This window comes from Eubalaena glacialis, chromosome X, assembly GCF_028564815.1.
Source record: "Eubalaena glacialis isolate mEubGla1 chromosome X, mEubGla1.1.hap2.+ XY, whole genome shotgun sequence".
Taxonomy (NCBI): domain Eukaryota; kingdom Metazoa; phylum Chordata; class Mammalia; order Artiodactyla; family Balaenidae; genus Eubalaena; species Eubalaena glacialis.
Window position 1 is genome coordinate 44,371,716 of NC_083736.1, and position 11,686 is coordinate 44,383,401.

The 11,686-nt window shown below is 53.4% G+C and overlaps 1 protein-coding gene across 1 annotated transcript; it reads right to left on the minus strand.

Annotated features, from left to right (window-relative positions):
• Nucleotides 1-3,144: 3,144 nt before the first annotated feature.
• On the minus strand, nt 3,145-8,350 carry KCND1 (potassium voltage-gated channel subfamily D member 1). Its single transcript, XM_061178592.1, has 6 exons — nt 7,230-8,350; nt 5,352-5,514; nt 5,166-5,249; nt 4,979-5,077; nt 4,457-4,707; nt 3,145-3,373 (listed from the first exon to the last, which is right to left on the minus strand). Exons 1-6 carry the CDS (start codon nt 8,348-8,350, stop codon nt 3,145-3,147), a joined length of 1,947 nt encoding a protein of 648 aa, XP_061034575.1.
• Nucleotides 8,351-11,686: the final 3,336 nt, after the last annotated feature.

Genomic DNA, 11,686 nt, shown 5'->3' on the forward strand with positions numbered 1-11,686 from the left:
GTGCAGTGGAAAGAATCCCAGGCTTTGGAGTCAGGAAGACCTCAGTCCCAGGCACGGTGGACCATTACCAACTGTATGACCTTGAGGAGGTCATTGTGTCTCAAATTTGAGGTTACCCATGTGTAAAACGGGAATGATAATGCCTGCCCAGACTACCTCAGGGAGTAGTTATGGAGTTGAGATGAGCTCATGAACCAAGAAGTTGTTGTGAGAGGTGAGGGCTCCCTGCCAGTCTTAGGAGCCAAGCCATATACAGGCCATCAGAAAGCTCTTCTGAGTGCCACCTAACCTTCTCCCTTCAGATGCCAACCCTAGTTGAAGTTCTTCCCTGTAGGGTGTTAGTAATAAACAGACTATGGTGGTGTTTTCTGCTCATGAGACTTAATGGGAGGAGAAGACTCACGTTTACTGGGCTTATTGTGTTTAGGACACTGTGCCAAATGCCTGTGCACATTATCACATTGAATCTTCTCAGGACCGTCTTACTTGATACGTGTATCCCACTCCCTACTCAATATTTGTCCAGCACTACACACCTAAAACTGAACTTATGATAATAATTGTAGTTAACCTTCACCAAGTACTTACTATGTGCCTGTCACTGTGTGCTCAACAGCTTTGATGTTCCCTTTGACAGTGAATGAATGGCACCCCCTCCAGCCTTTGCCCAAGGCAGAAACCTGGGAGTCAACCCTGACTGCTCCCTCTTCCTCAACTCCTACGTACCTGTCAATCCTAAATCTTGCCAATCCTATCTCTGAAATCTCTTGACTTTCCAACTCTTACTGCCACGATCCCGTCTAAGCCACTGTCACCTGCCAACTCGGCAACTGCAAAAGCCTCCTCACTGTTCTTCCTCCCTCCAGGACTGGTTCTCTATAACCCACTCCCCACAGCCAGAATAATCCTTCTGAAACGCAAAACTCGTGATGACTTTCCTGTTTATAAGCCTTCAGAGGTCCCCATCCATCATCCTTAGGATGAAGCCCACATCTGTATCATAGCTTCAAAGGCCTTTTGTGATTTGGCCTACCTCTACATCCTCACCCTCATCACAGTCTCACACTCTCCTCATCAGCTGTGCGGAACCACTTCAGTTTCCCAAGGCCCTGAGCTGGCGCTCTAACCTCCAGGTCATTGCACATGCTGTTCCCTCTGCCTAAAACATTTTCACTCTTTTGTCTTTTGCCTGGCTAACTTTGACTCATTGTTCGGCCAGGTTAGGTTCTCTTGCCATCTATATGCTTCTGTAATCCACTAATCTTGGTTCTACTACACTATATTGTAATTGCTTAATTGCCTTCCATGCTCACCTCTGTAGATCAGAGATGATGTCTACTTTGCCCATTTTTGTACCCCTAGGGATGGCACATGATATGCAGTTAATAAATATTTGGTGAATGAATGAATGATTATTTCACAGATTAGCAAACTGAGGCAAGAGAAGATAAGTGATTCTCTTACCCAGGGACTGGAATCCAGGTCAACCTGAATCCAAGGTCTGTCTTCTCTGTGCTCCACAGAGCTCAGTTACACTAGTCTAGTATATCCAGTAGTCCAGAAGAGAGAATACAGGTAGGGGACATCCACAAGGAAGGGGAATTCGCCAAACTGAGAGATGGTTTTCATCAGCGTTCAGTTCAGAGCTGTTTGCTGTCAGGAAGCCTGGGTTCAAGTCTCCTCTAACCAAGCGTGTGCTGCTTTGGGTCTCAGTTTCCCCATCTGTGAGTGAGGGGGCTAGAGCAGATTATGTCCATGGGGCACGTCTCAGGACCTCCTAGCCTACCTCACTGGCTGCAGATTCACCTCTTCGAGCACCCTCTTTCATTTCTCCTAGATCCCCATCTTCCACAACACACCAGCAACCATCGACCTCCCATACCTTTCCCCATAACAGCCCTTCTACTAGTTAAAAGGAATTGAAATTGGAGTATTTTCAACCCCTCCAGCCCAACCCAGCCCCAAACCCACAGAGCCAGGAGGTGCTCATCCTCATCTCTCCTCTCAGGTTTTATTGACTGATGGAAACTACATCTTTGTCAGCCACCAGCTCCACAGGGACAGTGCTGGGGACAGGGAACCTGAGATGATACCAGATTTCAGCCTGAGAGCAGACAGAGAGTTCCGGAAGGTGACCGAAGAGGGAGAAGAGAGAGGGATATGTGAACAGGCATTGTCGGGGAGGAGGAGGAGATCAAGAAGTTCCTCCTGCCTCCTACAACTCCCAGAGCTCAGGAACAACCCAGGCCTCAGCCCCTGCCACTTCTGGACTCCTGCCCAAGAACATGGAATCAGCCCATGATCTCCAAACACAGCCCAGCTCTTGCCAGCTGCCAGGCTTTTATCTCAGCCAGTCCAGACTCCAGCCCAACCCAGGAAGGAAGCAAGACAGAGAAGAGAGAAGGAGGAGTAGTTAGAGGTGGCCCCTATGATTAGGGCAGATGTAAATACTGCAGCAAACTGGGCAGAGGCTTTGCATAATGTCACGGCAGCAGCTGCTATTGCTAGAGTTTGCTGGGGGCCCAGTGGAGGACGGGGTTGCGGGGACCCGTTTCCAGCAGCCAGGGAAGGGGGGTGGTGTTTGTGCTATCTGTGTATGTTGGGAAAGGCAGCCTGACCCCTGAACCAAGGTCACTGCTGAGGCCACAGCCCATGAAGCCTGTGGTTGCATTCCAAGCTTCGGAATTTGAGAGTTGTTGGGCCCGGTGGAGGGTGGGGACTTCTTCTAGAGGCCAGATCAGAAGTGAGGGTTCTCTTCTCTGAACCCCCAAACGTCCACAGCTCAGCCAGAGAGAAGAGGAAGTTTCACCTCTTCTTCTTGGGCCAGAACTCCTGAGGGGAGGAGCATGCAGGAGGCCCGCTTGGGTAGAGGGGCCAGTCCCAGTGTGCTGGGGCAAGGAGGCTGGGGGCCTGAGGAAGTCCAGTGCTTCAGCTCCCACAAGGAAAACTGTCTGGGGTAGGGGAAGTTTCCCTTTCCCTGGCTATTTCCCCACCAGGTGGGCCATTCCATGGAACTCCATTGCATAGTTCTCAGTGGGGGGCAGAAGGGGTCCCCAGGCTGCCCTTCTCTGGGTCCCCAAAATATGGCTTTGGAAGGGAGCCTCCAAGAATTGGGAGAGCGCTCTGGATGGGCAGGCCCGTCCCTCATAGGGAAGAGATCTTGACAGTCTCGGGAAGGAGGCAAGGGGTACCCAGGCTGGAGTTCCTGAGAGTGCTGCTGGCCCCACTGCCACCACCGCCAGGGGAGGAAGGTTGGCTCTCATCTGGGGTGTTGGCAGGAGGGGTGGGGATACTGATGATGGCAGCCACGAAGTCCCGGCTGTCGCAGTTCAAGTCAAGGCTGTCATGGGGCTTGGCATTGAGGCTTGAGCGGCTGTGGATAAGGGTGGGAAGATGGAAGGTTCTTAAAAAGTCATCTTAATACTTGCCACGGCAATCATGACATTTATTGAGTGCCTACTGGGTCCCTGGCACTGTGCTAAATGCTTCCCCTGCACCCTCAATTATGGTGGTGCAGAGTGAGGGCTCTGGAGTCAAATAGTCCTGATCCCACCTCAACCACGCTAAACCTCTCTTCTCTCATCTGTAGCATGGGAATAACAATGTTTTCTACCTCACAGAGATGTTGTGGAGATTAAATAAGATAATAAATGATACAAAGTGCTCAGAGTAGTGTCTGCAACATAATGAGCACACACATAAAAGTGTTATCTATTGTGGTTACTCCTCGCAGTGCCAGAGTCCTCACAACAGTCTACTGTAAGATCTACACAATCTGGTCCCTGTTCCTTTCTGATTTTACCTCCTACCACTCTCCCTCTCACTCACTCCACTCTACTCACAGAAGCTTCCTGGCTGTGTCTCTAACATGCAGACCCATTCCTGCCTCAGGGCCTTTGCACAGGCTGTTTGCTCTGCCTGGAAAGCTCTCCCTCTAGGTATCCACATGGCTCATTCCCTCTCCTCCGTCACATCTCAGCTCAGATGTCACCTCAGCAAGACCTTCCCTGACCACACTGTTAAAACTGCATCACACCCTGTTCTACACTCTCTATCCCCCATCCCTGATTTATTTTTCTCCTTGGCACTTAACACACTGCATCATCTGTGTATTTGTTTTTTAACTGTCTCATCTCACTAGAATAGAAGTTCCATAAGCTCAGGATTTCCGTCTGTTCTATTCACTGCCAAAATTGAACTAAACTCCTAAACTAAAGTGAATTCCAAAATGCCCCAAATTGTGCCTAGCATACAGTAGATGCTCAATAAATGTTTATTGAAAGTACAAATGAAAAATGAGGAGTTCCAGACAAGATAAGCCCAAGCTTCCAGCATGGAGGAGTTTGGGTTTGAGCTTGACTTGCTCGGAGGCCTGGAGTCATGAAATCTCAGACCCCTTGGTCCAAGCTCTGAGCTTCCCCGGGAGAGGGGTTGCACAGCAGGTCAGCGTGCTTACCTCTGAGGGGCAGGGCTCCTCCGCAGCCCTGCCAGCGTGTCCAGCTCCTGCATGCTGCCACGGCTGACCGAGGCAGTGGAGTTGGCAAGGCGGATGGCACGGCGCTTGGCTCTGCGGGGGCAGCAAGAGGATAGCAGGCTGCCAGGCCCCACTGGCTGGGAGGACACGGAGGTGCTGCGGCTGGTGCGGCCACCCAGCGAGACAGCGCCCAGGGCCTCACTGAAGGTTAGCTCATCCGTGAACTCATGGCACTGTGGGCAGAAGGGAGGCATGGTCACAGGGCACCACAAGGAAGCTGACCTCACCCCCAGGCCTTTGCTTAGGCCATTCCTTCCTTTCTGTAAGTCGCTCTCTCTTCCCTTCCCTTGCCCACCCTTCAAGGCTCAGCTCTACTGGGGCCTCTTCCAGGAAGCCCTGTGTGATTTCCACAATTAGTAGTGAGCCTCCCATCCCAGGAGGGAGCTGGCTTGGTGGCAAAGGGATCCCCTTCATTCTGCCACATCACCTCTCATTAGGCCTCACCGTTGTCTTCTCTAGACAATGCAGCAAGTGGTGATGTTGCTGCTCAAAGGCAGAACGGTTCCTGACACACAGCGCCTGTTCTTCCCCACTGCTGCTGTCCTGGAGCGGACAGAGCAGAAGGATGAGGTCAGCACCTTCCTCCTCCCATCACTGCTCACCTCCCACCCCAATCCAGGCCCCTATCCACCTCAAGACCCCCGTTCTGCTTGTACTGCAGGAAGGCGTTGGTGGTACCACTCTTTGCCAACCGGATCCTTGCCAAGCGCACCTTCTACAGAGAGAGGAGGAGATAGAAGGTCAGGTGGGCAAACATAAGAGTAGACCGGCTTGGGGTGTGGGGAATAGGAGGTACTCAGATGGAAGGTGCAGTTACCTGCTGTGCTCGGCGCTTGTCAGCACGCTGGTTCTGGTGGTAGATGCGGCTAAAGTTGGACACAATGACTGGCACAGGCAGAGCAATGACCAAGACGCCACTGAGTGAGCAGATGGATCCGAAAATCTTGCCAGCAATGGTGCTGGGCACCATGTCTCCGTAGCTGGGGCCGGGGAGGTAAGCCAAGGTCAAGAAAAATACCCACCCACCCCTCAGTCCCCCACTGCATCCCATCCAACTTGACTCACTCTGCGACCCTGGCCAGGCACTCAAACTCTCTGGTCTCAGTTTCTTGCTCTGCAAAAATTGGGGAATGACCTCTCTGGCCACCAGTGGGGGTCAAATGAGAAATGGGCCCTCAGCCCCTACTGTCTGCTGCCCCCATCCAAGCCGTGCACCGGGCATCTGAGTCAGCTGGAAATCTATTAATACCAAGCATAGGGGGGAAGGAGGAAGTCACAGGCAGTAAATATAGCCTCCCGGAGAGAGAGTCCCACCACCACAAGCCAGCTAAGGGGCTCTGAGTCCTGGGAGCAGTGCTCTGTTGGTTTTGCTTGTGTCTGTCTTACCTTCTCTAGGTAGCACCCCGTCTTATTCCCCCAGGGGAAGCCTTGAAACTGTCCTCATATTAAAAAATAGAGGGGGAGCCTTGAAACTCCTCCCTCCCTTTCTCCATACCACCCCTCCTCCCATGGAGATGGAGCAGAGCCAATCTTACCAACTTGTTTGGTTGGGGGTGGGGGGAGTGAAGCTCAGCAAGGTTCCATAACTGATTTGCTCAAAATCACACAGCATACTCGTGTTCTAACCACAGGACCAATCAGATCCCCTCCACAGAAACGCAGCCTCTGCAGTCTTCAGCCTCTAGGCCTTTGCCCCCAACCCCCTCCCCCAGGATGCCTCTTCCTTATTTCTTTACTTTGACTCATTTGAAAGTCTCTCCAACTTGGCCATTTCTGGCTCTGTGATGTGTCATCTCTGACTGTGTCCTCAACTATGAGACATCCTCCCAGGGTTGTTGTGAGGACTGAATAGGATAAAAAGACATCAAAATACCCAGTTCCAACCTGTTCTCAGTGCTCAGTATTTGTCAATACAATCCTGAAACTCCAACCAGAGTTAATTTCTACTTCTTAGAAACCTCAAATCAATTTTTCTGTTCTACTACTGAGGTACTGAGTAATCCCAATGTATCCGTTCAACAGATACTGAGCAGCAACTGCATACCTAATCCCAGTGATAGGAATTTAGAAAAGGACCACAGTATCTGCCCTAGACAATGTCTTTAAGAACAACATGAGTTTGGTGATTTCATTTGATGCGTTTATCCCATTTCCTCTCAAGGACTGGCAGTAAAAAAAAAAAAAAATGATGCTGAAAATATCTTGTTCTGGGGAAACATCAAGGAATCACCGAGCCACAGAGGTAGTGCCCCACACAGCAGATGAATCTAAAGGGTTGGGAGACATGGGTCCTCAAGATGGAAAAAGGGGTGATAGAAAGCGAATATCTATTTATCCTGCACCAGAAACATTCAGATAACTTTCATAACCATGATGTCACTGAATCCCCTCTGGATGTTGAAGGGATCATCATTTCTCATTTTGCAGAGGGGAAAACTAGCCCAGAGAAAACAAGGTCAACAGAAAGAGTGCAGCTAAGACCATCGTTGAACCCAAGTCTCCTGACCTGAAAATTAAGGCATTGTCAGAGCTGGGAGGGATTTGGAGATTAATCCAACTCCCTCACTTTTTACAGATGACCAAATTGAAGTTCAAATAGAGAGAGAGAGATCATTTATCTAACCTTTTTAATTTTACAGAAAAGGTGAGTGTAATTGACTGATCGGGCAGCTCCCCACACAGGGTCTGCACTCACCCAAGTGTGGTCATGGTGACAATGGTATACCAGAAGGCCGCGGGGATGCTAGTAAAGTTGGTCTTGTTTGTGCCCTTCTCGGCATAAAACATAACAGTGGCGAAGATGATGATGGCCATGGTAAGGGAAAAGAGGAGAAAGCCCAGCTCAGAGGCACAGCTCTTGAGTGTGTAGCCCAGAATCCGCAAGCCCTGTGAGTGCCTGGAGAACTTGAAGATACGGAATACCCGGAACACCCGCAGGGTGACAAAGGCGCCCGAGACATCCTCGTTCTTGGGCACAAGGAGCCCGATGTAGTAGGGCAGGATGGCCACCACGTCGATGAGGCTCATTACACTCCGCAGGAAGCGGCAACGGCTAGGGGCCGCGAACAGCCGCAGAAGGTATTCACCTGTGAATATGAGTACACAGGCCGTGTCCATGCAGAAAAAGGCCACCGGGAAGCGCTCGCCGCAGGGCTGCTCCCTCGGGGGCCGCCGTGCAGGGCCGCGGCACGGAATGGTCTCAACCACGTTGGCGATGACCGACACGGCGATGAAAAAGCCGGTAACGTAGTAGAAAACGAGGGCCGCGGTGCTCGTGTGTGGGTTCTCGAAGGCCCGCCAGAGCCGCTGCCGCAGGGAGCTGCCAGCCGGCAGGGATGGGCCGTCCCCGGCCTGCTCGGCCTCCTCGTCCTCTGCCAGGCGCTCGGCGTTCTCCTTCTTGCGGTCCCGGTACTCTTCAAGGCAGCAGTCGCCCACAAGCTCAGGCACCAGGCCATAGAAGGCCAGCTCTTCGTCAAAGGCCTGGATGCACTCCTGCCGTGGGCAGTGCAGTCGGCCCGTGCGGTAGAAGTTGAGCACGTGCCGGAACATGTCTGGGTCGCGATCAAAGAAGTACTCGCCTGAGTCGGCGTCATAGAAGAATTCCTTTTCAGAACTGCCCAGCAGAGTGTCTGGGTAGCGGTCCAGCGTGTTCTTCCAGGTCTCAAAGCGCCGTCCGCTCACGTTCACCACCAGAACCTCATCCCCTCGAGATGCCTTCACCCCCGGCGCGGGGGGCAGGGGCTGCTGGGCCAGGGGCAGCCAGCCCACCGCGGCCGCCCGTGCAAAAGGCAGCCATGTGGCCACGCCTGCTGCCATCCTGCCACGCCCCAGGCCCACGGAGACTTGGGGGGGTGGCCTTTAGGAGAATGTGGCTGTCTCCAGGATGGTGGAGGCTTGGAGAGGCCCTGGGCCACTCGCACAAGGAAACTGGGGGTGTCTAGAGAGGCCAAGAGGAACCGGGAGGAGGAACTAGAGAGATGGGCAAGGGCTTGGGGGACATGTAGAGGGTCTTAGAGGGACCAGGGCGATGTCTTGAGGGAGTGAGAAGGGGCTAGGGGACATGGAGAGGAGCAGAAGAGGGGCGTCTAGAGGTGCCAAAAAGGATCTGAGGGAGTGTTTAGAGAGACTGAGATGATTCTAGAGGGGTCAGCACTGCCTGAGAGGTATCTGGGGCTGTCTAGGATGAAGCAAGAAACACTGGGGAGTTGTCCACACTCTCAAGAGTTCTGAGGGAAGGAAGAAGGGACTGGAACCGCTTAGTGGGGTTGGAGAGGGGATCGGGGCATCCGGAGGGGTAGAAATGGAACCAGAGGTGTTTGCAAGAGGCTGAGAGTGTCTGGAGGGGGATTCTGAAGGAACTGAGAGAGGTGAGGAGGGTTGTCCAAACTCTCAAGACTTCTGGGGAGAAGATAAGGGGGTTGGAGCCCCTTCGTGGATCTAGGAAAGGGGTTGGTGCATCTAAGGGGTGGCTACAGAGCCAGGAGTTTGTAAAGAGGCTGAGAGGTGTCTTGGGAGTGCCTAGAGCTGCCAAGAATAGCCTGGGGGTGGGGTGTCCACACTCTACAGGAGTTCTGGGGAAAGAAGGAGAGGTGGGGCCCCCTAGCGGGGCTGGAGAAGGGGGTGGGGTATCTAAAGGGTTAGATATGGGGCCAGGTTATTTTTCAGAGGCTGAGAGGTGTCTGGTAGAGAAGGGTATCCAGGGGGGCTGAGAAAGCCTGGTCCACCCTCTCAAGAGTTCAGGGGGTAGGGAAGGGACCTGGAGAACCCCTCAGGGCTGGGACTCAACTGGAAGGAAGTTGGGCACAGCCCCAGAGCACCCAGAGAATCAAAAAAGACTAAGATAAGAGGAAGATGGGGTCCCCCTCAAAATGGGTTGGAGAGCAGGGTGGGGTGTTGAAAGGGTGTGTCTGCAGGGAGGGGGGCTCCTGGGCCTTACAGGAGCCCAGGAAGGCCGGGATCAGGCTGCGTGCGTCCCACCGTTGGGGGCTGGTCTGGGGAAACCACACCCCGAGGGGCTGGTGGTATGTGCTGGGCAGCGGCAGAAGCAGCAGCGGCAGCAGGACGAGAGGAGGAAGAGGAGAAGCAGCCACAGCCAGGCCTGGGAGAGGAGTAGGCAGCACAGGCAGGAGGAGGGGGCTGGGTCCCTGGAAGGAGGCTCTGGAAGGACAAGGTCCAGTAGGACGCGTGGGGACTGTCCCAGGATGGGCTAGGGCCTGGGGGCTGGACCAGGGAAGGACAAGGACAGCACTGTTGGTGGCCCCCTCCCCCTCCCCATAGGGCCGTCCTCACCTGTGTCCCCGCTGCAGCAGCGGCAACAGCGGTGGGGCTGGGGGTACCAAACACCGGAGCTCCTGCCCCACTCTGCAGAGCTGCCCAAGTTCTCCACCTCCTCTGGCTCTCTCTCCCCGCCCCTCTGAGCTTGCTGGGAGATGGAGAGAGAGGCAGGGAGGGGCCTCGTGGCTCCCAGAGCCCCCTCCCCTAGGACTGCCTGAGAGGGACCCTGGGGAGACTCCGCCTCCTACAAAGCTGGTTGGGCCTCAGTCGCGTCATCTGGAAAATGGGGGTGGCAGGGAGCTTTGCCAATTCTCCCCACCTCCTTCCTGGACTCCCCCCTCTTCCTGCCCAGATCCTACCCCCTCTGCCCCCAGGGGCCCCCACCCCCACCCGTCTGAATCAGCAGCACTTAGCAGATCCGATCGATGGGGAGGCGTCTGTTAATGGCCCCAGAGCGGGGAGTGCCACGGAGAATGATGCAGCGCTGTGTCCCCTCCCTGCCCCCTAGGCTGGAGAAGGGGGGGTGGGGGGAAACTGGTGGGGGGTGTTTCTCTAGAGGCCAGGCCCCCAAAGCTGCTCCCCAGTGGTGCTAGAGGGGTTAGAGTTCTGCTCTAACCAAGATTGCTGCCGTGGGACTGGAGCACTGTCCTGTTTGCGGATGTGAAACGTCAGGGGGCGGGGGTGGGTAAGGGGAGTACAGATGGGGACAAGCCAGGTCCCACCTCCACAGCAGGTTCTCCCCCAGGCAGGCCCCACTCTGAGGTGCAGTCTCCGTCATCTGTCCACATCCAGGAGCCTCAAATCATGCCTCCTCCGCTAGAGGGCTCTGCTCCTGGGTAGCAAGAGCACTGGGTACCAAGTGCCTCAGGCACGGGTGGGTTCAAGCCCCAGCTGTGCCACTGACTTATGTCCTTGAGCAAGTGACTTGCATTGTTTTTTTCTTTGTCGGATGCAGAGTTAGCCCAGCTTGATAGTGTCGTTGGGAGCAGTAAATGGAGTGATGTGAAAGGGGCATGGCACACAGAGGATGCCTTACCTTTAGCAGTTAAAGGTGTGTGGAAATGGGGGAGCAGTAATGCAGGGCCAATTTTTGCCTTTCAATGGATTTATCCATCCATGTAATCCCCCATTTGCTCATCACACTCCTGATTTGTCCATTTGTCCATCCCTCCTCCCACCCACCACCCACTTATCCATCCATTCTCCCCCTCACACAGCCAATTACTCTGTCCTTCCCTCTACCCACCCATCTGTCCATTTAGTCATTAATCCACCTACCTATTCACTCATCCATTTGTATATTCACCCCATCTACCCCTACCCATATGGATCCCCCACCACCCAACTATCTGTCCATCTATCCATTGTTCTATCATTTATTCACCTACTCTTTACTCTTCCCATTAGCTCATCCATCTATCTGCCCACTCATCCATCCACACATTCCCCTAGCCATCCATCTGTCCATTTATACCCCCACCTATCCATCCTCTACCTATCCACCTAGCAATCCATTTGTCCATTTATTCATCCAATCACCTATCCATCCATTTATTTCCCAACCTATCCATCATCAATCCATGCAACCTTCTACTTATTTATCCATCAGTCCATCCAACCACTTATCCATCCTCCCATCTATCTACTCATCCATACCCACACCCCATACACATCCACCCACATACATATCTGCAGATATTTCTGCTCCATTCAGTTTGAGAGGTTGGTCAACAGTAACTGGAGACAGGCTGGGTGAGGGTGGGGGACGAGAGTAACGTTGCAGCCAGAGACCACCCTCCCCGTTCCAATGGTATAACCTCCCCACCCCCAGCGCATCCCTCATGGTTGGAAAGAATCAGAGCAGACAGTCAGTGGGTG

Excerpts from the sequence above, each read along its gene's own strand:
- KCND1 (XM_061178592.1), bottom strand. The coding sequence starts at position 8,350 with ATGGCAGCAGGCGTGGCCACATGGCTGCCTTTTGCACGGGCGGCCGCG. Across the intron at positions 5,250-5,351 it reads ACAAGCGCCGAGCACAGCAG|AAGGTGCGCTTGGCAAGGAT; the intron begins GTAACTGCACCT and ends CTCTCTCTGTAG. Across the intron at positions 4,708-4,978 it reads ATTGTCTAGAGAAGACAACG|TGCCATGAGTTCACGGATGA; the intron begins GTGAGGCCTAAT and ends TTCTGCCCACAG.